At 41.8% G+C, this 25,474-nt stretch overlaps 1 protein-coding gene across 1 annotated transcript in view; it reads left to right on the top strand.

Annotated features, from left to right (window-relative positions):
- The window catches only part of LOC108521735 (putative uncharacterized protein C10orf126), a 38,510-nt gene extending 16,800 nt beyond the window's left edge, over positions 1–21,710 (top strand). The window contains 2 exon segments of the mRNA XM_017861694.1: positions 13,055–13,090; positions 19,951–21,710. Coding sequence (XP_017717183.1) covers positions 13,055–13,090; positions 19,951–20,259 — 345 coding nt within the window. The 3' untranslated portion in view covers positions 20,260–21,710.
- The last annotated feature ends 3,764 nt before the right edge of the window (positions 21,711–25,474 follow it).

The raw sequence follows: 25,474 nt of genomic DNA, 5'->3' as shown, positions 1-25,474 counted from the left end.
TTTCTTCTCTATTTTCATATTTCCAAATATTCCAGCATGAATTATAAAAGTTAGCTTTTTTATGATGAAAAGTTAAAAAAAAAACCCGGAGGAAGTAGTTCTTTAGTTCTTACATACACACACACACAATAAAATAAAACAAATGAAAACAAAATCCCTGTTGAGCAGTGCAAACACACATTACACTTTGATATTAATAAAACAAGACACACTGGGATATCTCATTGTGCATTTTCTCATGTGTTTCTGGAAGTCAGCTACGGGTACTGGAAATGAAGCTTCTTCTCAAAATAAATTTTCCAAAAACAACAAAAAAATTGAAGAAAAAAGAGAAAAGAATGAGAAATGTTGAAATCTTTTACTGAGTTTATGAGTTGAGTGGGTAGCAGGGAAAGGATGGGTTGGGAGGGAACAGGGAGGAAAGGAAATAGGATTTTTTGGTGATGTTCCACTCGTAAAAGTCAGTGGATATTTTTACAGGTACCAGCTAGTCCTTCCTGAAAATCCTCTACTGGTGACAGGCTGTGAAGCAGCAATAGGAAGATAAATGCTTTTCTGAAGAGTAATTTTAGCGCCGTGTGGAAAATGTGAGGGGAAAAAAATTAAAGATCGAATGGAAAATCCATCCACGGGCCAACCCACACCACAGAAGCGTTGGGGACCTTGCGTGTCCTAATTAGCCCCTACACCGGGAGCAGCAGCCCCAGCAGAGGCCTCTCTCTGGGCAACTGCCCTCGTCCTTTGTGGGGGGCAGCCTGGGTAAAGAGCATTCATTTACTCCACATGCCCTGAATGTGGCTATCATTTTGAGGGTGCAGAAGAATTGGAAAGTATAAAAAGCTAAGACCACCAAGCAGTGACCTTTTCCCCTTATTCTACAATGCAAGTCTATTTTTCCATAATGGGTATTTAGATGTTTTTGAATGGAGCCTTCCCAATGCAGGCAGTGTTGCAGGGAAGCTGCTTGCAATCTCTAATCTCTCTCCAACTCAGCTTCTTTTTCTACTCTAGTCAACCCTTTTGTAATCATGATGAAGTTCATGCAGATCTCACCAAGACTCATATCCCTTCCTTTTGTTTTCTCTCCATGCTGAGATGATCCTCATATAGTGCTCTTCCGCAGTTCAGAATTTTCCCATGCTCCCATGGCAAGCTTTAGAGTTTCCAATGCCCGAGAACCACCCAGCTGGCAGAAGCTAAAAACAAGATGGCGTCATCATGAAATAAACCCTACTAGTATGTGGGGGATTCATAGCTTTCTTCCCTCTTCTTTACTCATACAGCTTCTCTTCTAAGTCAGAGAGTTTGAAATGATAGAACATTCTGAGGATTTCCTGAGAGCTTTGCACTGAGACATCTTTAAATATCTAAGAGGAACATGGGCAACTGTAATTTCCTTCCTAGGACCACCTCACTAGATGATACAGTTCCGTTTTAACAAGGGTAGCTAGTGGGTGAAAATAAGAGTCACACCCCGTGTTCAGAGCATTGCCATTTTATGTTTTGAGGTACAATTGACCCTTGAGCAGCTTGAAGGTTAGGGGCGCTATGCATACTCCTGAATACTCCAAAATCTGTGTATAACTTTTGCCTTCCCAAAAACTTGACTACTCATAGCCCACTATTGACGGGAAACCTTACCCGTAAGATAAACCTTTGATTAACACATATTTTGTATGTTCTATGTATTCTGTACCGTATTCTTACAATAAAGTCAGCTAAAGATAAGGAAATGTTATTAAGAAAATTATAAGGAAGAGAAAATGTATTTATTATTCATTAAGTGGGAGTGGATCGTCATAAAGGTCTTCATTCTAGTTTTCTCTGTGTTGAGTAGGCTGGGGAGGAGGAGAGAGAAGAGAAGTTGGTTTTGCTGTTTCAGGTGTGGCAGGGGTGGAAGAAAATCCACATGTAAGTGGAAACTTGCAGTTCAAGGGTCAACCGTGTGTTTTTTTTCCAGTCAAAGGGACTTTCTGCTCCCACACGGGCAGTCATTGAGTTCTAATGGTTGACTTTTTTATTTTTATTTTTATTTTTTTTTGAGACAGAGTCTTGCTCTGTCACCCAGGCTGGAGTGCAGTGGCTGGATCTCCGCTCACTGCAAGCTCCGCCTCCCGGGTTTACGCCATTCTCCTGCCTCAGCCTCCCGAGTAGCTGGGACTATAGGCCCCACCACCTCGCCCGGCTAGTTTTTTGTATTTTTTAGTAGAGACGGGGTTTCACCGGGTTAGCCAGGATGGTCTCGATCTCCTGACCTTGTGATCCGCCCGTCTCGGCCTCCCAAAGTGCTGGGATTACAGGCTTGAGCCACCGCGCCCGGCCTATGGTTGACGTTTAAAACACAAAAACTATAGGATCTACAGGAACAATTTCACATTTAATTGAAAACAGGAGACAATCCCGAAGGACTTAGCATAAAGGAGATGGTTCCTGGTCCAGTCTTAAGCCACCTGCTGTAATATGTCCAAAGTCCCTTTTTGGTCCTGATAGCCCAGACAATAACTGGGAATGTTTACTTCTCTTGTCTTTGATCCTTAGCCTAAGGGTTTGTCTGTTTCTTAGTTTTAATTGTTGTCTTTTGAGGAGTTTCAATCAGGTCTGGTTAGATGTAGAATTAAGTTGGAATCTAGTTTGAAGGAGTTTACTTCCTTTGGCTATAATTGAAAATGGTAGCTGGGGCCAAGGGAGTGCTGACAAGATTGCTAATTTGACCTCTTGTTACCAAGAACCTGACCTGATGAAGCAGTGATGTGGGATTATTGCATTTGAAATGATGTACTCACATAAGTTTTTGTACAGAAGCTGCTGAGAGCCTCAGGAGCACCAGGATCCAGCCTCGCCCAGCTGACTTAGGGAGAGCAATGGTTCCTGTTTGCTGGGGACTATTCCGGGTTTAAAAGGGAACGTCTCAAGCTCTGGAAAACCCCTTAGTTCTGGGCAAACAGGAGAGTTGGTCACCTGGAATTCAAGTCTGAATGAATCAAAACAAAAAACAACTGGGGAAACACTGATGATATCAGGTTTGAGTTTTCTTCTTTTGTGGGATGAACCTTGTTCACAATCATTTTATTAACTGGGGTGGAGAAGAGTGTGAGAAAGGGAGCAGAGAGAGAGAGAGAGAGAGAGAGAGAGAGTTAGACAGGGTCTCACTCTGTTGCCAAGGCTGGAGTATGATGGTGAGATCACAACTCACTGCAACCTCCACCTCCTGGGCTCAAGTAATCCTCCTGCCTCGGCCTCCAGGGTATCTGGGACTACAGGTATGTGCCACCAGGCTTGGCTAATTTTTTGTATTTTTGGTAGAGACCAGGTTTTGCCATGTTGCCCAGGCTGGTCTCGAACTCCTGGAATCAGTGATCCACCCACTTTGGCCTCCCAAAGTGTTGGGATTATAGGTGTGAACCTCCATGCTTGGCCTACATGCATATATGTGTGTGTGTGTGTGTATATATATGTATATGTGTGTGTATATGTGTGCGTGTGTGTGGGTGGGTGGGTGGGTGTATACTTGCAATGAGACTGTGTTTTCAAGGCAGCTTGTCTTCAGTAGTGGCCAAGATTAGAGAATGGACCAACCTGTGATACCAACAGAGGTTGAGCCTAAGCTAAGGAAAGCAATTTGGGATGAAGAATGAGTCTTTCCTTCCTTGCATCTTTCCTTTCTTCCTTCTTCCTTCTTTTTTGTTTTTTTTTTATTTCAAAAGTAATATATGCTGTGTAGACAGCAAGGCTGAAACTATCAGAATGTGGGAGAATCTCCTTGTCCAGAGGCAGCCACCCTCTGTGCTCTAGTACTTGATGTTGAGTATTCATCATGGGTCTATCGCTCCAGAAGACCAAGGTTGATTTAGGGGTTGTGGTCAGCCTTCATGATAGAACTTGGCCTTTTAGCCACTTCATTGTGTTTGTGAATCTATCCTGGATAGTGACCAACTCTCATGGTTTGTCCAGAGCTAAGGGGTCTTCAAAGGCTTGAGACTTGCAGGTTTGGGCAGTAATATTAATATTATCTATACCTCTTCCTCATCTACAGGGGATAAATTGAATCCAAATAGTGTGCTGTTTACCTCCCTCTCCATCTTTACCCAATCAAAAGTAACAGCATTATTCACTAAACTGTGATATATGAGACAGTCTGGCTCTGTTGCGCAGGCTGGAGTGTAACGGTGTGATCTTGGCTCACTGCGACTTCCATGTCTCAGGTTCAAGTGATTCTTATGCCTCAGCCTCCCAAGCAGCTGGGACTACAGGCATGTGCCACCACGCTCAGCTAATTTTTGTATTTTTAGGAGAGATGAGGTTTCACCATGTTGCCCAGACTGGTCTCAAACTCCTGGCCTCAAGTGATCTGCCCACCTCAGCCTCCCAAACTGCTGAGATTACAGGCGTGAGTCACTGTGACCGGCCCCACTGTGAATAATATAAAACCCAGATATGTCAGGGTTTCTAAAAAGGGAGATTCTTCCTGTGGGCAAAAATGGTAGGACTTATAGTCTTGCTCTTTGAGTCTTTGACACTATTGTGTTCAGGCTAAACACTTAAACTTGAGTTCAACAAATGGAAAGGGACAATTGTAAGGATATAATTCTACAGAGGAACATGATGTTAAATAATCTGGCTTATAAAATCATATCACTGCATTTTCCAATTACTGTCTCTTCATGGTCACCTTCCCACATGGCTTTACAAACCCTGTGTTCACAGGACAGTGGGCATGTTTGATTCTGCCTCCTGGGAGGGCCTGCAAGAGAAGCAAAACACAGAGGCCCATAAAGACAGAGATGTTCCTTCTTATTTCACTTTTTTTTTTTTTGTACTTTGTTGTCCAGACCAGAGTACAGTGGTGCAGTCACTGCTTACTGCAGCCTCAAACACCCAGGCTCGAGCAATCCTCTCACCTTGATCTCTCAGAGTAGCTGGGACCACAGGCATGCATCATGATGTCTGGCTTATTTTTAAATTTGTTGTAGTGATGGGAGTCTCACTATATTGCCCAGGCTGGTCTTGAACTCCTGACCTCAAGTGATCCTCCCACCTGGACCTCTCAAAGTGTTGGGATTACAGGCGTGAGCCACCATACCATGCCCCCTCTCATTCCTATCTCGGGACATCTTCAGGGTTCCATTTTGCTTCCAAGATCCTTCCTCCTCTCCAATGCTGGGATGTCCACTCCCTGTAGGGAGGGGCTAACTCCCACCCTGAACTTCGACCACTCTTACCCCAAGTCCTCAGTAGGGCCAGCATCAGACTCTAGCAGAGCAAGCCCGATGGCCACACGAAAGGCAGACACCCCCATCACAGGACGGGCATTGTGTTGTCATATGACACTTTCCTATTTTCCAGAGTGTGACATGTTGATTTTTAAAACAGAAATCAGGGAATGGAGAAATTATATAGCTGTGCGTATGTGACTGTACCTTACCTGGACATCAGTTTGCCCTTTGCTTGTGGCAAAATGATATAGATGATATTGTCTTGAGGGGTCACTGAGATTTTCATACTCTTTGAGCAGACCTTTGAGAAATTCCTTGCTGAAATCATTTCTTAGTGGATTAGTATCCTTATAAATTATGAAAACATGGCATCTAACGATGAACGATGACCTCAACATAAATAAAATGATGAGAGCCAAGCTGCTGTGGACCTCAGAGGTTCTAGGGAGGTCTGTTCTCATGACCGCATGCATTTGAGCTGGCCTAAAGATAACAAAAAGGTACTTCAAAATATTAGGCTGCGGTTGCTTCACTGATCAAAAGGAGGAGGGAGTTGTTTTGAAGGTTTCGTCTGGTTTCTACTATGGTGGCATTGCAGGTCCACTCAGACCAGTTGTTTTGTATCCTCAGTCAACGTATCCAGAAACTGAAAGGATCTGATGCCTGAAAAGAAAACAACAAAGCCCTCCAATCTGGAGTAAATCTGACAACAAAACAGATTGCAGCAATAATAGGAAAAAAAATTCATTAAGCCAGACATGTTTGAAATATAGGGACTCCCTGTGGAACCACAATGAAGACAGATCAGACACAAAAGCATTCAGTTGTCTCCATTGTAAAATCAAAGCTCCAGTTAATGGGGCGACTTTGAACATAGTTGAAGTAATAAGTTCATTATTCTGCCTAATCCCCACTTTTCACTGTGAAACAATGTTAAATGTTAGGATTCTTTGGAGGTATGAATTAACAAATACTGAGTTTCCATGACATTTTAGGGACATGTTTTATTTTCCCCATTAAAAAATTCAGCTATTTCTTTAATGTGGTTAATCTCCAATGTGTTCCTGAAGAAGCAACTAATGATGAGACAGCAAAGTCAAACAGTTAATTTTAAGAATATGTGCTGTGACCCAGAATTGGTGCCTAACGTTAGCTACAGATCTAGAATCCGAAAATGGGAACTGCCATGGAATCTGGCAGGAAGAAGGTAGCACTTGGGTTAAAGGGGTCCAAAAATGAGTGTCATTGAAGTTTTCACTACATCTTAAAATAATGTGATTTTGAATGATTATTTAAAAATTTAATGAAAACCTTAGTTTACACAAAAATTTGACAAGTAAGTAATATTTGTAACAGTTTGGTGGGAGTAGGGCAGGAAAAAACTTTGTCAAATTGGACTTTCCTTTAAGAGAATCTTTAGAATTAAAATGTTACCACTGATGATGACATAATATGTTGGCAGAAGGAAGACGTGTTGGAATGATGTTAAAACAAGCAAGTTCAAGTTATTTCTTGGCGGTCTTACGATCACAGACATGGGTTTATTAAAAAATCGTTCTTGTAATGATCATGGGGAAAATTGTAACCTCGAACATGAGACAGTCTAAATTTAAACATTCCTTTTTACAGGTTTCTGTGATAAATTGTTAATATGGTGCTCCTTAAATAATTGGTTATTAAATATGGCCCTGGGTTGTACAATAAGAATAAATGTAGTGTCACTTTAACTAATCTTCAAAGGACTATTATTCCAGATATTTAGTTTTACCAACACAGGACCCTATAAAGACTTGCAGAGCAGACATATTTCCTTTTTGCAGATTTAAGAAATGTAAGCTTTAGGCTTGTCTAAAGCTGAGAACCGCTGGAGTGAGTAGGCAGCTCTTCCTTTCTCTGGATCAGTGCCCACTGTGTTTTGGTGATCGAAGAAGATGCTTTTGCTTCTGGGTTGCTCTTGAATGAGACCTGAAACTTTAAAAATATTCTTGGCCTGGCTCACGCCTGTAATCCCAACACTTTGGGAGGTCGAGGCGGGTGGATCACGAGGTCAGGAGATCGAGACCATCCTAGCTAACACGGTGAAACCCTGTCTCTACTAAAAATACAAAAATTAGTCAAGTGTGATGGCAGGCACCTGTAGTCCCAGCCACTCAGGAGGCCGAGGCAGGAGAATGGCGTGAACCTGGGAGACAGAGGTTGCACTGAGCCAAGATCACGCCATTGTGCTCCAGCCTGGGTGACAGAGTGAGACTCCATCTCAGAAAAAAAAAAAAAAAGTATATATTCTTGGCCTAGTTTTAGGCTAAAAAAGTGCATTATCACTCCTTGCCATCTGTAGTGAATGAATGTACTATAAATCTTCATTTAACTTTATTATTATTTTTAATTACAACTGTTTTTACAGACAGACAGGGTCTTGCTCTGTTGCCCAGGCTGGATTGCAGTGGTGCAATCACAGTTCACTGCAGCCTCCACCTCCTGGGCTTAAGTGATCCTTGACCTTGACCTGCCGAGTAGCTGGGACTATTGGTGTGCACCACCATGCCTGGCTAATTTTTATATTTTTTTGTCGATTCAGGACCTTGCTATGTTGCCCAGGCTGGTCTTGAGTGTTTGATCTCAAGCAATCCTCCTGCCATGGCCTCCCAAGGCTCTGAGATTACAGGAGTGAGCCACCATGCCTGGCCCTAATTCTTCATTTTAATATATAAAATCTAGGTGCCCTTTTGTGTCCTATCTGTGGAATTGCCTGGTTCTTTTCATCTGCATTATATTTCCATCTGAAGGGACTCCTAAGTTGCTACTATAATCAATGAATAATTTATCACTCACCATCAATTATTGAGCATATGCTGAAAACAAGTTGGCAAAGAACCGAGAATGATATTTAAAGAACTGCAGATATTTAAAGAACTTTTAGAAAAATGGAAATTATTGTAAAAGGGCTTTTGGGGAACTGTCTTTCATTTAAAGAGGTTTTGTCTAATAGGCAAAGTGTGGCGTTTGGGAGAAAGGTAAGGTGAAGATATTACTTTGGGAGTCCCCAGCACTGAATCAGTCATCTAGGGTGTGAAAATGGGTGGGAAAGAAAAACTGAGGTCTGAGAACTATAGTCTAGTGATGCCAGAGTATAGAGTAGGGCTCCCTTCCTGGCTGCACAGAAGTTTAAAATCGTATGGTCTTGGAAGCCAAACTTAGGAAGTGTTGAGGAAAAGGAGATTGTTCAATAGTGCCAAGCACAGTGGATGCAACAAATAAGACAACATTGGCCATTCATTTTGTCAATAGGGAGGTCGTTTTGATCTTGACATGGGCAGTTTCTGTGGATTAGTGAAGATGAAAGTCTAAATGGAGGATATATTTTTTAATTTTTATTTTTTGAGACAGGGTCTCACTCTGTCACCCAGACTGTAGTGCAGTGGCACAAACGCAGCCCACTGTAGCCTCCACCTCCTGGGCTCAAGTGATCCTCTCTCCTGGGCCTACGAAAGTGCTGGGATTATAGGCATGAGCACCATCGCGCCCTGCCTAAATGGAGTATTTTCATGAGAGAATAAGAAAGGAGAAAAGAAAGATGGTCAACATAGATAAATCTTTAGAGAAGTTTTATTATAAAAAGAAACAGAATATGGGAGGTGCCTTGAGGGACTTGGAGTTAAGGGATTTTTTCTTTTTTTTTTTTTTAAGATGGTAAAAGTTGGAGCCTGTTTTTCTGGGTTTGTTTTGTTTTGTTTTTTAGAGACAGGGTCTCGCTTTGTCACCCAGGCTAGAGTGCAGTGGTGGGACCGTAGCTCACTGCAGCCTCGAATGCCTTGGCTTTACCAATCCTCCCTCCTTAGCTCCCTGAATAGTTGGGACTACAGGTGCACACCACCTTGCCCAGCTAGTCTTTTCTTTTCTTTTTGAGACAGGATCTCACTACATTGCCCAGGCTGAGCTTGAACTCCTGGGCTCAAGCGATCCATCTGTCATGACTCTCAAAGTGCTGGGGTTACAGGCGTGAGCTACTGTGTGGCCAAGGTTTTTGATACTATTGTGGCTAATGTCATCAACTCCCCAATATTCACTCCACTACAATGGATTAACCTAAGCCAATCATGGTGACTGTGCAACTCATGCCAAGGATGGGTTTTGGAATACACGAGGGACCTCACTTTAGTTGATGGATATGAAAGGAATTCTAACGCAAAGGTGGAGAGCTGGCTTGAGGGAGACTTCAGGGAAAAGTTCTAAATTCCTTTACAAACCATTGAAGAAGAGATGATTCCTCCTCTTCTTTCTCTAGATGCTTTTAATTTTGAGGCCTGGTGCTGATTCGGTCATCTTATCTCCAGTCTGTGATCGAGGCTAATACACATGGAGATCCAAGTGGAAAGAAATGCAAGAAGTGGACCTGGAGCCTGACATATCACGCCTAAGGCAAACCTTCTCTTTAGGATTTTTTTGATGTGAGCTAACATATTTCCTTACTTTAAAGTCACTTTTAGTTGTGATTTCCTGTTACTCGCACCTGAAAACATCCTACTGATACTGATAAGTCCTGAAACATTGCTCTTCAGAAAGTTCTGTACATGCACTCCTTGAAAATATGCCACAATATGTTGAAATACATCCTTAAAATAAATAATAAATACCTTAAAATATGTTTCAATAAATCTAAACGCCATTGGGTATCATGAGTGTGTCAGTAAGATTTTTTGTCAAAATTAGTCTGATCAACTTTTGAGGGGTTGCGTATATCAGGGGCACAGTAAGTATTTGCTGGCTACATGTGACTGATGCAGTGTGGAGGCTCCCAAGGGGAGGTTTGCTCTGTGGCCTCGGGCCTCAGGGTGGAGGCAGGTTGTGTGAAGGCAGTGTCACTCTTGATGGATCACATATTGAAACTAGTTTTTGAATATCTCTTGAATCTTTTCTCTCCATTCCCAGAGAGTCTGCCTTTGTTTACCCCCTTATAATATCTTCACTGGATTCTTGCCAAGACATTCTAACTGTGCTATCATGAGACTTCTCACTCCTCTGCTACAAGACAGTCTTATTCCTCCGCACTCTCTCCTTGTGGGTTAAGTCCCTTCCAAGATGCTTCCAAGTTCCTTCCTTACAAACATAAGGAATATGGTGCTCTCATTCTTCTGGTTCCCTGGATGTTCCTGATATCTCTGCATCTTTGGGTTGCACACCCTTTGACCTTTGAGCTGGATACAGAAGACATTCGATACAATTTGAAGGAGGAATGAATAGGGCAACCTAGCAGCATATGCATTGTTGTCTGAAAAAAAAATCGGTATGAACTGCTTCAGGAGAGAAATGGAAAGCTGGAGGCTTGGGAAGTGAATTATGCCTGCAGGCAAGTTTTCTAAAAAATGTTTTTTTGTTTTTTGTTTTTTTCACTCTTTTTCCCAGCCTGGAGTGCAGTCGTGCAGTCTCAGTTCACTGCAATCTCCACCTCGTGGGTTCAAGTGGTTCTCCTGCCTCAGCCTCCCGAGTAGCTGGGATTACAGGCGCCTGCCACCACACCCGGCTGGTTTTTGTGTTTTTAATAGAGATGAGGCTTCACCATGTTGGCCAGGCTGGTCTCAAACTCCTAACCTCAAGTGATCTGCCTGCGTTGGCCTCCCAGAGTGTTAGGATTATAGGCATGAGCCACTGCTCCCGGCCTAAAAAATGTTTTGACCAGGTTGCTGGCATTAAGAAATTGGGAGATTTTATATTAAATCATCTGGATTTCTGGCTTATTTTGACATCAATGGCTCATTCCCAAAGAGCAGTAGCCAGTTGGGGCTCACTAGGGCCCCTCCTTCTGGGGGTTCTCAGTGTGACTCATTCCTCAGCCGGCCTTTCTGTTACCTGCATGCTGCACTCAGCCTCAGCTTTGGGATTGTTCCAGAACTTCCAGTGCTCTGCTCTTATGTGTTCATGGTCCAGGCCTCTGTGGACTGTGTCAGAGGCTGACACTGCCCTAGTTTAGGGATCAAAAGCTCCATTATACATTTGTCCTTTGGTGCCCAAATGCCTCCTTGTTTCCTGCAACAAGCCAAAATTTGGAAACCTGGTTTCTGATTAGAGCTGAGCTTTCTTTTGAAGTCTGTCACTTTTCTGAATTCTTCTCACTTTTCAGAGTGTCAGCGTCCTTATTTGTAAAATACATTATCTGGACAGATGAGCTGTGAGGTTGTGGACTGTCTGTGGTTATTGTGAATTTATCGTGAAACGTATCTGCGTGTTATGCGACCCTTAGTTGAAGGGTACAGGGCCGGTGGGGAGGGTACTCTCTAATAGGAGGCTTGCCTGACATGGGGGATAATGGCCTATTTCCCTCCTGTCAAACCTGAAGCCTTGGGAATTTCTGAAATACTGAAACTCACTCCTTTGGCTTATAGCTCCGTGTAAGCTGTAAAACACACACTCAACACTTGATACTTTTCATTACGATGAAACAACCCTCAAGTGCAAGTGACAGAGTATGTTGATCTATGGTTAGGGGCATAACATTGTGCTTGACTGTATTCAGAAGAGTTCTGCCCAGTTGTGGCTTTAACTTGACATCCAGACAACAAAGCTCCCTGATCACATTTAATAAGAACATTTAATAACCCCCTTATTGAGTATTTCTGCTGCCCCCATAGATAAACCTTTAACAAATGAAGCTTTCGTTGCCACGCAGCCTCAAGAATGTCCTCTCTGTGATGAATGTGTCTAAATTTGTGTGGATGTGAGGTCTCTGGAGGCTGGGAGAATCCTGTTGTGTGTGGAACAGTTCCCAGGGAGCCAGCTCTAGTGGAATCGATGTCGCCAAGACACTAGGAATGACTTCCAGGGCCCACAGCCTCCCAATCACATTCATCCACACTAAATGATGACATATAGAAGAAACCCATTTCTCCAGGTTTTTACATACTGGACACACACAAACAGCCAAATGATTTCACCAAGATTTTTAAATCAATGGTCATCTATTTAAACATGGAATGATGGACCGGCTGTGCTGGTTCACACCTGTAATCTTCAGCACTTTGGGAGGCTGAGGCAGAAGGATTGCTTGAGCCTAGGAGTTCGAGACCAGTCTGGGTAACATAGCAAGACCCCATCTCTACTACAGATTAAAAAAAAAAATTAGCTAGGCATGGTGGTGTGTGCCTGTAGTCCCCTCTACATGGGAGGCTGCGGTGGGAGGATAGCCTGAGACCAGGAGTTTGAGGCTGCAGTGAGCTATGATTGCGCCACTGCACTCTAGCCTGAGTGATAGAGTGAGCCCCTGTCTCGAAAAATAAAATAAAATAAAAATGAACAGTGGGTTACTGTGGGTCACAGCAGCATAGCCGTTGTTGGGAGGTGTTCGTGATAATGTGATGGGACAGTTGGTGTTGTCATGGAGACTAATCCACATTATGTGGACAAGAAAAAAGAGTCAAAAAATGTCTGTATTTTATTTTGTGAACACCTTATAAGCATTATGAAACAATGCTTATTTACCATTTAGCAGAAGATACTCTAGATGTACGAGCTTGAAGAGAATTTGAAAGAAAGAACTGATAACACTGCAGGATCTTTCCCAAGAGCTGTTGCATCACTGTTTCCTGGGGTTTAACTGGATGATATCACAACAAATCCTTCTACATGATTTTGTCATACTGCTCCCTGTAGATCACAGAAATTTTGATTTACAATCATTTTTATTTATGATTATGAATGATGGCTTTGAAGATATTTTAAGGCAATGAATGTGTCATGGAAATTTCTATTACTTTCAGGTTATGCTGGATAAGTTCACAGCTTGAATTATGTTTAGTCTCTAATAGTTAAGGTTTAATTATTGTTGTGATTTTTTTTTTCATTTTCAGGTAAGCCTAGAATTGTATGATTGGAACTCAATGACGGTAAATACTTATTATACGCCACAGTTTATTTGCATGATATATGATATATTTTTATTAAGTGAAAAAGTTTTCTAGTACATATATATATATACACACACATACACACATACATGTACTTAACACTTACTTATTCTAACGAAACGTTACGTTCCTTATTATATACTATACCTTATGTGCTCAAAGTGCCTTTTTGCACCCTTGGATCTGTTTGAAATCAAGATTTCTGGCTTGTAGATATATTTTTAATTGGGAACAGATGAGCCCCTGGCCACCCGGGTGAATTATTTGGGACTGTGGTGTGTTCCCCTCTAGCACTCTGCACCCTATGTGTTTCTTCTGCTTCCCTAGGGAGGTGATTGGTGAGTCTTAGGGAGGGGCCAGGACAAAGGTCCTGTGGCCTGGGGAGGACAGGTTATAGTTTAAGCTAACACCCCGTACGTGCTAGGAAGTCACCAAGGAAGGAGGTGGCCTTGTCCCCGGGGGGAGTTTGCACTTGTGTGCCTGTGGCTTGTCACGTAACCAAGGTGACTGGAGAGACTGGCTAGGTCCTGGAGAGTCTCACATTTTAAATTTTAAGTTAATTATTACTTTTTGAAAGGAAGTTTGCCTGTGTTGTGCAGGCTGGCATCCACCTCTTGGGCTCAAATGATCCCCTCGTCTCAAGCGATCCTCAGGCTGAGATGACAGTAGCTGGGACGACAGGCATGGGCCACTGTATTACTCAATTTTCATACTGCTATAAAGAAATACCTGAGACTGGGCAATTTACCAAAACAAAACAAAACAAAACAAAACGTTTAATGGACTAACAGCTTCACATGGCTTGGGAGGCCTCACAATCATGCAGGAAGGTGAAAGAGAAGCAAAGTCATGTCTTGCATGGCAGCAGGCAGGAGAGGGGTGCAGGGGAACTCCCCTTTATAAAACCATCAGATCTCATGAGACTTGTTCATTACCACAAGAACAGTATGAGAAAAACCCATCCCCATTATTCAATTACCTCCCACTAGGTCCTTCCCATGACATGTGGGGATTATGGGAACTATAATTTAAGATGAGATTTAGGTAGGGACACAGCCAAACCATATCAGCCACTGTGCCCGGCCAAGCCTGCAGCACCTGGTATTCCCAGGTGGTCTCCCATCCAAATACTAACCAGGCCCAAACCTGCTTAGCTTCTGAGTTCAGATGAGATCAGGTGCATTATCTTCAAGATGTAGTATTTGCACCATCAATTCTAGCTTCTACACAATGTGCAGGGACATTGAATAGATCTTGTCCAAATCCCAATTTTTCTCTGTCAAGCATTGCCTCATCCCATAGTAGGAATGAGATAGAGAACACGGTAATGCCGCAGTTCAACCACCCTAGAGTGACAGAAAAATGAGATGGGTAGAGATAAATACTACTACAAAAGCTCTCGTTTCCTAAGTGCTCTGCATTCTATAGCAGATGGAAATAAAATGGGCATCTATTCTGGACTCCAATGTTACCTTGCCCAGGACTTTGTGACTGTCATCGAGGCATGACTACATACCTGTGTCCAGTTAACCACCAAAATAAGAGCAATGGCTCCTTCCGATCTCCCCTTCCCCTACTTGCGGGATGTGTGTGTGGGAAAGATTGCCTGCTGAAACTTCACACACCTTTGGACCCCAGTATGACCCCCAACTTTGCGCTTGCTGTTTCAGGTCACTTAAGCTGATACTAATGTTCCTTCTCATCTATTCCCTTCCCTTTTTAATGTAAACAAGAAAAAACAAAACAAACAAACAAAAAACTAACTTTCATTCCCTTGTTTAAGGCCAGATGCCGTAAGTGAAGAGGGCTGGTTAACAGTGAATATGTGACTGGGCACAGTGGCTTACGCCTGTAATCCCAGCACTTTGGGAGGCTGAGGCAGGAGGATCACCTGAGGTCAGGGGTTCGAGACCAGCCTGGCCAACATGGCGAAACCCTGTCGCTACTAAAAATACAAAAATTAGTGAGGCGTGGTGGCAGGCGCCTGTAGTCCCAGCTACTGGGGAGGCTGAGGCAGGAGAATCACTTGAACCTGGGAGGTGGAGGGTGCAGTGAGCCGAGATTGTACCATTGTACTCCAACCTGAGTGACAGAGTGAGACTTTGTCAAAACAAAACAAAACGAAACAAAACAAACCCAGTGACTATGCATGAGGGAGAAGCTTTACTATCTTGTGAATAAAAGGAAATGTGTTCTGAAGGCATCAGGTGGCTTATCTTTGAATCTCTGGGACATTGTCACAGGACTGTGGGGCGTTTAAGCCCAGACAGAATTGTCTAAGATTATTAAATGAAGGAGTCCCGCATTCATGGTGACTCAAGCTGTTAGTACTTCCTTTCTTCTGGGATCCAGCCTGTTGTGGCCTCTTTAGTATCAGCAGTGGCTGCGCAGAACATTGCCAAGCCCTTAGCAACCTATTCAGAAGCTCTGTGGGGGTGGCTGGGGAGTCCCAGGTTTGCAAATGCAACTGCGAGTCAGCCTGGAAAGTCGGCACCACGGTGCCCTCTCCCTGCCCGGCTCCTTCCAAGAAATTCCCAGCTACCCTGCTGTTTATTAAACAGCTCAGTAAAGAAAGCACAGGGGGCAAAACAGTCATCCTACATGAGCAGAAGGCATTCACAAGTTGCCAGAGTGATTTTGTCTGAGTGTTCAGCCTGGAGGTGGCTGAAAGAGGAATAATGAAACAGAACGGGCAGTCCAAGCGGACATGAAACAACGATTACACAGTGGATATTTCTTTGTAGTTAGGCACTCTCTTTGCCAGCGTGAAACTCAACTTGAACTTACTCAACAGTTTAAAGTCGGGGATTCCAGAGACTTAGCTTTGGAGAACACGTGAAGAAATACCCACCGTTCAGGGGCAATGCTGACATTTACAAGGCTGATGCGAAAGATCGCATGTGTGAATGGAAATGCTTTATCATTACTGATTTATCCTCTAATGATGCATGTTTGTAAAGCAGCTAAAACTAAAATACATTAAAAAGTTCTCAATAATTTTATACACACACACATCCAAAAGCAGCTGCATTTTTACAGATTAGCTATTTAACTGGTCAAGGGCAGTTAGGCTTAATTAATGTGAACTTAGCCACTAAAGTTAATAAATTCTCCCATGGGAGTTATGAATTGAGAATGTGAAAGGAAGTTGTCTATTTAATAGCTAATTAAATGACTAGTGTTTTCCCACAAAATCATTTTCTGGGTTTTGCAAGCTAACAAGGAAGCGTCACTTTGATTTTCTTTTTTTTTTTAATCAAGAAGATTTAAGACAATTTTGCTCTGTAAAGCAACAAAAAAAATTCATATAGACTTCATGGAAGATTTGTTTATTTGTTTGTTTTAGAAAACCTTAACTATTATAAATATTTCCCTAGTTGCCTGTAATCTAAAAAGTCAAGACATTTGCTATTGGATTAACAATGCTTTGACTGACTCACATACTGATTTTGAGTTATTATTTCAGCTAAGATGAAAGAAAGTTTCATAAAGAAGGCAGTGAAAACCCAGGATCCCTGGCCCCCAGGGTGGTTTTGTGGTAATAAGAGGTTAGGGAGCTTTAATCAGTGACTTTGGCATCTTTACTCAATATATGAAAGAATTACGAAGGTTCCTTAGGTACCGAACTTCCTCCCAAGGAGGGAGCTTATAACTCAAAAACTTAAGGATTTAAGTGCATTGACTAAAATTCAGTTGTGAGAGAAGGGAGAATTCTTGTTTGAGAATTCCCTGCATAGTCATTTGACAATCACCGTAAGACTTTCTTATAACACTTTACTGAGGTAAATTTAAATATAGTAAAGTGAAAAAAATCTAAGGCAAAAAATGTGATGACTTTTATATGTATGCTTACAGCCACGTGACTACCACACAGTTCCATGTTCCTCAGCTAAATGCAATGCTAATCTTTAAGAGGAGGTTTTTGTTATGCTTGTTTTTTTTTTTTTTTTTTTTTTCACAGTCTGGCACTTAAAGTGAGCCAAATATTTCTCCAGGTACACTCAGCTGTAGAACTAGTGATCCTGTCCAATGCTATAAGAAAAATAGGCTGTGATTTAATTTGTTAAGTAATAATGGTTTATTGGGGCTGGGTACAGTAGCTCATGCCTGTAATCCCAGCACTTTGGGAGGCCGAGGCAGGTAGATCACCTGAGGTCAGGAGTTTGAGAGCAGCCTGGCCAACACAGTGAAACCCTATCTCTACTAAACATGCCAAATTAGCCGGGTGTGGTGGCGCATGCCTGTAATCCCAGCTACTCGGGAGGCTGAGGTAGGAGAATTGCTGGAACCCGGGAGGTGAAGGGTGCAGTGAGCCAAGATCATACCATTGCATGCCAGCCTAGGCAACAAGAGCAAAACTCCATCTCAAAACAAAACAAACAAAAAAGAAGTAATAATGGTTTATTGGACTTGATTTTGGTACCTCCTTGAAGGATTTTGAAGAGTAAGTGTGAGCGTGTGAAGTTTTGCAATGAGAGATTATTTTACTCCTTCCTAAGATAGGATTCCCCTATAGTCTCAGAACAAAGAATAGTTCTTTGAATAGTATATTTCAGCCTTAGGGAATCACATTTTAGTACTTCATTTTATAGTGGGTGGGTGAAAATTTCATTATGGGTGTTCATCAATTCTCAGAATTTAAAGTCATAAATTAAAAATCACTAATTTAAAAGGGTTTAATGTCTCCATTGTAGAAGGCATTTGGGATCTTGGTGTTTGAGTTAGTTTCCTGACCCAAAGGCTCAGACAGTGGAAGTATCATCTCCCTAGTCTCCAGCATTCTTTAAAAACACAATTACAAGAGATAATATATGCAGTGCCTGGCACACAGCAGGGTGAAAAGCAAATGTAAACTCTTTCCTCTTCCCTCACCATCCTTCTCCTCCTTGATCCCACTTCTAAATGTCATAGCTGAGTACGGGTACCTGTGAATAGATCAAGAGATGTCAGACAGTGGAGACAGGTGAATCTTGAGTTAAGGGGGAGACGAGGGTGAGGTAGTGGTGCAGAACATAGGTAGGTTCAGGGTCTAGAAGGTGAGTTGGGCTGGTGTCCTGAAATATAAGCCTTGCTGGCAAACATAGGCAAGAGAAGGTCCAAGTGATGAGAGTTGATATTAAGGACCAATGGATATTGGGAAACAGTTGAGCAAAGGCAATTAATTGAGCACAATCATTCCATTCAATTCAACAAACATTTATGGAGTCCTTTCTATGTGCAACTAAATGCTCTAAGATTTCTGAGTTAGGAACAGCCTAGCATGTGGCAAGTATAATTGATGGCTGATTGCCAACCTTGGGCAAGGAGAGTCGATCTCTGCTCTGGCTTGAGTAATCTGGTTTGGGTAGATTAGGATCACAGTAAACACTGTGGGGGAAGGTGTAGAATGGGGGAATGACACATTTCTGCATGGTTGCAACCAAAGACAGGGCTTCTGGGAGACCTACGTTGTAAATGTTCCATCTCACTGGGCTGTGTCCATTTATATCTGTCTCCCTCTGGCGCTAGATTTTTTTGGTTTCATGTATTTCTAAAACAGAATCCTGTCAATTCCTTCTGAGGTCTTCAACTGGAGTTTGGGTTGGGAGGGCCATGCTGTGTAGAGTTTGGAGCCACGTGGGGCCTGCCAGCATTATTAAGTTGCATTCTTTTGATGTGTGTATCTCCCTTTGTCCCAGCCCTGTTCCCCACCTGTGAAGCAGGCTTTGACTTCCATGTATTATGGAATATTATGCACACAAGAGAAAAGAGCTTCATTTTATTTTCAGTTTTTTTCCATACTTCGTCAACAATTAACCACGTTAGAAAAAGTAGAGCTGAAATAATCCTGGATTATTTCTGGATAATAATCCAGAAATTATTATCTGGATTTCTGGAAAACTTAGCCCTAACCACCTCTTTTATTTAGTGTGCTTGTCTAGGAATTGAGAAAAGCTTGAGTGTTGGTTTATCTTATGTTTCCAACTAAGAGCAATTTCATAAATACTAGAAACTTTGCAGGGAAAAAATCTATTTTCATTAAATGATTAATGCACTAGGCAAGAGAAATTTGAATGAGTGGAGACTAGAAGTGGGTTTCTTGATCTTCTTCTGCATGCAGCACTTTTTTTTTTTTTTTAAATTTGGAATCTATCCTCAAAGTTTGGAAATCTGTTTAGGTTATGAAACCCAGTAGTCAGAAGAATGTCACATCTTCATTAAACAAAACAAAACACAATTTTGTGCCTTCTGGACTGAAGAGTGGTGTTACCCATCTCTGTGGAGTAGGGGATGTGGGGGGTTCTCCAGCCTGTGAATATAGGATCTAACAGCACACACCCCTTTATGTTGAGGGGCCTCCCAGTTATAAGGCTGATGTTGTTTTTTATGACAAGAAACTATTTGCGAAATTTGATTTAGGAACCAATTAGCTAAGTTTAAGATTATGAAAATGAACCAGAAAGAGAAGACTCTGATCAAACAACTTTGGCTCTTGGGAGGCGGACCCCTCACATCCCATGGGGCCTCCAATCAGAGGCCTCGAGAGAATCTCTAGAAAGCCTGAGAGTGAGTGAGGCCTGGGCCCCTGGAGACTGCTTCTGGCCCCTGGCCTTCCTCGACTTTGGGAGAGACCATCCTGTCCTGGAAACATGCTCCGTGGTGACGCCATGCGCAGGGTTGGCCTTCTGGAGTCCGTGTCTCTGGAAGCCGCATCCACGTCCCGCTTCCTGGTCCACACTGAGTGAGGCTGGGAGAGGGTTTCCAGGGGCACTTCCGTTTCAGCTTGTTTCTATTTTAATGCCTGGAGACAATTAAGACCAATGTCTGCTGCCAGTATTTTTTTTTTTTTTTTTCCACAGTTCACGCTATTCTTAGAAACAGTTGAGCCAGTGGCGGTGGAGTCTGAAGGGTCTGGAATCTTTTCCTTCGTGTGGCAGCAACTTATTTTTCCTGCGGAGGCTCGGTGGTGCTTTTCTTGGGCTCAGGATTGCGGCTTGGATGGCTCATTCCCTGGGAGTGCACACACTGAGCCCTTTGGAAAGGCAGCAGCAGGGCAAGGATCAGTGGCAGGCAAAGAGGCAAAAAAAGCAGGGCCCGGGTTCCATAGGCAACTGCTTTGTTTACAGTTCCAGAAACGGTGCTTGTTCAACTATCCTGAACTTTTGTAGAAGTTCAAACTTGGAAACTGTAGTGATGAAAATGAGAACTGTGTTTTAAAAATTACTTTTAACTGTCTGTGAAGCAAGTCTACATTTTGGCAAAATGGGCTGCTTTTGATCTGGTCATGTGGGATTTAAAAAAAATTTAATTCAGCTGGATTTTGCAAAGCCCTTGCATTGTATGACATGAGGTTATTTAAGGTATAGTTTTGTCTTCAAAGAGAAGAAATAAGACACACGCATGGATTTCTAGAGTAAAAATAACGAGGGAATGTTATTACCCAAAAGCATATATTAGAAAGCTCACTTGCAGTGATGTTGAACTGGGAACATTCCAGAAGGATTCCATGTGAAGCAGTGTTTGCTTTTGTATGTTTGAAATGCTCCATAATAAAAATGAAAAACTGTAAGAGCAAAAGAAATAATAATACAGATTATGAAGTAATTAAAATGAAGCAGAGAAAAAACCTGTAGGATGCAGCCTAAATAAATGATACTTTAAATCAAGCTTATCCAACCCATGTCTTGTAGCCCGCAATGCAGCCCAGGACATATTTGAATACGGCCCAACACAAATTCGTAAACTTTTTTAAAACATTGTGAGGTGTTTTTTTTTTTTTTTTTTTTTTTTTTAGCTCATCAGCTATCATTAGTGTTAGTGTATTTTACATGTGGCCCAAGACAATTCTTCTTCTGATGTGGCCCAGGGAAGCCGAAAGACTGGACACTTCTGGTTAAAATAATCATTTACACCTCAGTCACATATTAGAAAATGAGAAAGACTGAAAAATTTGCCAGCTACGTGCTTGACATAGTACAATAGAAAAACAACAGCAAAGCAAGCAGAAAGAAGGCAGAAGGAGGAAGGAAACCATAAAGATAAGGAGAGCAATTAATGAGCTAGAAAACAAAGTAATAATGCAGAAAATCAACCCAACTAAAAGCCGGTTCCTTGAAAAGAGTGATAAAGCCATCTCTGGCAAACTGACCAAGGACGAGAGAAGAAAAAGCACGAAAAGCACAGAGCATAGCCACTCATGGAGATCTTAAAGCCTGTAAGAGAATACTATGGCCAAGTTCCTGACAGTACATTTGGAAAGAGGGAAACCAGACAATCTCCTAGAAAATATTAATTACAAAACTGATGAAAGAAAAGCTGGAATATACTTATAATCAACAAAAGAAGTGAATCAAGTTAATAATCTACAGCCTTCCTTCCCCGGATGCCTCCCCTCTGAAAACAGGCCAGACACAACCAAGTTTACAAAATCTTCAAAGAACAGATAAGCACTACTTTGTATAAACTTTTTCAAAGAATAAGAAAAGGACAACTTCCCACATCATTTTTTATGGATAACCTTGATAATAAAACTGAACAAGTAGAGTGTAGCAAAATTATAGGTCATTGTTAATTATGAACATGAGTGTAATGATCTTGAATAAAATATTAGTAAACCAAATCTATCAAAATATTTAAATAATACATTTTTGACCAGTTAGTGTTTATCCTAATGTTGCAGGATGGTTTACATTAGGAAATCTTTTTAATGTAATTCACCACATCTGTACATTTAAAGATGTTCAAATGTTACTGTATATTGCTTACCGTTTTGTCCGTAAAATATAAAAATATAGTTAATTACTGTCTATCTCTGGTGATGGAGAGTAAACAATGAAATGGGGATGCTTTAGCTGACACTAAAATATTTTCTTTCTCAAAAAATAAAAAGGTAACTAAAGGAAAGATTGTGTTAAGGGTAACACTTCTTAGATTTAGCGGATGAACCCCTTGGTCATTGTCATTGTTTTCATTTTTTTCTGAATTGCTGAGATGTTACACAACTAAACATGTTTAAGAAAAAAAGAGAAAAGGGCAAAATCTGGAACTTAGATGATATCCAGCACTGTTCTATTGATATATTTCATTTATACTCATTTATGCACTAAATGAATATTTCTACTAAAAATACAAAAATTAGCTGGGCATGGTGGCACGTGCCTGTAATCCCAGCTACTTGGGAGGCTGAGGCAGGAAAATTGCCTGAACCGGGGAGGCAGAGGTTGCAGTGAGCTAAGATCATGCCGCTGCTGTAACAGATTATCTGATATAATAGATTATCTTTTCCATTTAAAGTTTTTTCTTAGCTAATCTCCTGCCCTACCGTTATCGATGCGTCTCCATCCAGTGTTTGCCAACACTAAAATTGATTCACTGGCACCTTTCTGTCTGTCCCTTCCAACTCTCTCTTTACCAAGCCAGGAATGTTGCCAGCCAAAGTTTTGCAATTGACAGGTTTGTTGGTAATGGTGGGTCTGGGGTATTTTTCTGCTCCTGCCCGCTAGTGTGGACTCAGACCCTGGGTCTACCTTCACACTGACTTTCTTAGGACTTAGGAGGGAGAAATCATCCTCAACTTTGGAGCTAATGATGTGACCCTTGCTCAGTGATTCTCAAACCACAAATACTCTTCTAGCCAAGGTCAGAGGTCAGTTACCCATGGGGGACAGGAGGGCAGCAGAAGGGACATCATAATTGGATAAATCTGTTAAATTTTCATATTCCCAATTTATTTGCTGTTCATTTAGGCAATGTCTGCTCTCTGTTCCTCAGCCTATTCACAATTGTGAATTCACAATTCACAGCCTGTTACCCCTATCATCCCCAAGTCTCTCTGCATTTAGTAGTTCATCACACACTTGTTCAGGGTACTGAGGTCCACATATGAGGGTTGGCACTGACAATGCCATGAAGAGTAAGACCTACGCCTAACCCTGGCGAAGATTTCCCCTTTGTGGGTGAGACAGACGTGCACTGGAGGTAGAAACCATCTCAGCTGCTTTATTCTTTAGACATTTCTGGTTTATGTTCTTTTTACATCTTAGTTCAATTCCAGCTTTCTTGTGAAGGTTTCCCAGATTTCCCTCCTCTGGGTTCAAACATACATATTCATGTTGTTACCAGGTGTTAGATCTGGCACTTAGTCCCCCCTGCATTGTGTGGGGAAAGACCACTGACATAGACAAACGGACCCGCGTCTGGTCCCTGATCCATCTTCTTAGCCATGTGATTTTTCCTTCAATTCTCAAATCCTTTGTCCTTTCCTTTGTCAAAGGAGGGTAATCCCCATGCCTCACAGAGTTGTCATGAGTATTCCGTGAGATAATGTATAAGGGAACCAGTCTGGGGTCTGTCTTACCAATAGTCACTCATTAATTATTAGTTTCTGCCTTATTTTTTCATGTCTTTATTTTTCATCTATCAAACAGTCTATCAACTCTAATTTCTCATCTGCCTCTAAGATGCTGAGATTCTGGTATATTGTTCTTTGATTATTAGCAAACTAGTTATCGCCTATGTATATTTTATTTTCTGAGCATGATTGTAAGTTTCTTGAGAATTGTTATAATTTTGGCATCCTCACTGTGCTCCAGGCAGTGAGGTCTCTCTGTGTATATCACTAATCGGTGTGTCATTTCTATGTCTGTTTGTTGTGTTTTCCATTACAAAACACAGACTCCTTGAGAGTATAAATTATAAAACTTCCTGGCCATATTTCTTCAGTGTTTGCTACATTGTTGTACAAAGGGGAGTCTGAGAAACATTCAGAGTGGTAGGGAATGACAAGCCATCTTCCACCATAGGCCCAGCTTTCTTTAAACACTATTTCTAGAATTATTTATATTCAGAATAATTGATCTTCCATTGAAGCACTCTGTTAGAGTGCAACGTTCCTCAGATATCCTGTTCTGATAATAGCATGATTCCAAGTTGTCATCATTTTATTCGTTTGATTGATCCTTGGAGCATGTACCCATGAACTGTTTATGGCAAGTAATTGAATTTCAAATCTTATCTCTCTATTATAATCTGATATGTGTTCCTACTGTGCTTTGGCTCCAAATATAATAAAAATCACATTTCTGAAATCCAAATTTTACCTCCAGGGATCTTTCTGCTCTTGTTAATGAACAGTTTGTGTACGCTGAACTCTCTGAAAGAGTTTAGTCAAACAGTCCTCAACCCTTCCACTCTTTGAAAGCTCATTATTAGTACATACTAATACAAAACAAACAGCAAGTCTTTTGTCATGAGAAATACTCCCCCAGGCTGAAGGAGTTTAATATTTAGAAAATGACACTCACTCTGTCATTCTTCAGAGAACTTACTTCTATCAGTAAACATATATTCAGTTATTATTTTCCCAGATAGCAAATATAACTAAAGTATTACAGCATTTCCTTGTTGGTGCTCAAACAGTCCAAGTACTGCCTCTTTAAGTGGGATCTTATCCCCCAAGTTAACAATTTAGTTAATAAGTGTTTAGTTTGAACCTCTTCTAACACTTAACACCTTGACTCAAGTAGGCCCTTGGTCCCTGGTTGTCTCAAGGATCTGTCTGAAGACTTTCAATAATCTAAGTTTAGTAACACTTCTATAGCACAAAATCAGTCTCTCTCTCTCCTCTTTTTTTTTTTTTTTTTTTTTGAGACAAAGTCTCGCTCTGTAGCCCAGGCTGGAGTGCAGTGGCGCAATCCTGGCTCACTGTAGCCTGTATCTCCAGAGCTCAAGCCATCCTCTTGCCTCAGCCCCCCGAGGAGCAGGGACTATGGGCACACGCCACCACGTTCGGCTGATTTTTGTATTTTTGTTTTGTAGAGTCGGGGTCTCACTATGTAGCCCAGGCTAGTCTCAAACTTGTGGGCCCAGGCAATCCTCCCACCTTGGTGTCCCAGAGTGCTGGGATTACAGGTGTGAGCCACTGTGCCCAGTCAAAGTCAGTCTTGAGCCAGTTAGGAAGAGTGCTGCCTGCCACACATGAGCTTTGAAAACAAAAAACAAAAACCCTAAAAGTTTGGCTGGGCACAGTGATTCTTGTCTGTAATCCCAGAACTTTGGGAGGCCAAGGCACTTGAGGTCAAGAGTTGGAGACCAGCCTGGCCAACATGGTGAAATCCCATCTCTACTGAAAATACAAACAAATTAGCCAGGAGTGGTGGTGTGCGCCTGTAATCCCAGCTTCTCAGGAGGCTGAGGCAGGAGAATCACTTGAACCCAGGAGGCGGAGGTTGCAGTGAGCCAAGATGGTGCCACTGCACTCCAGCCTGGGTGACAGAGTGAGACTCTATCTCAAAAAAAAAAAAAAAAAAAAAAAAATCTAAAAGTTTGTTTTATAAGTAATGAAAGTGTATATTGCATCTCCAAATAGACTTTAAACCACTTGGC

The sequence above is a fragment of the Rhinopithecus bieti genome, unplaced genomic scaffold (assembly GCF_001698545.2).
Source record: "Rhinopithecus bieti isolate Rb0 unplaced genomic scaffold, ASM169854v2 scaffold_58095, whole genome shotgun sequence".
Lineage (NCBI taxonomy): Eukaryota > Metazoa > Chordata > Mammalia > Primates > Cercopithecidae > Rhinopithecus > Rhinopithecus bieti.
The sequence above is the reverse complement of the archived record's forward strand: the minus strand, read 5'-3'. Positions and strand labels throughout refer to the sequence as shown.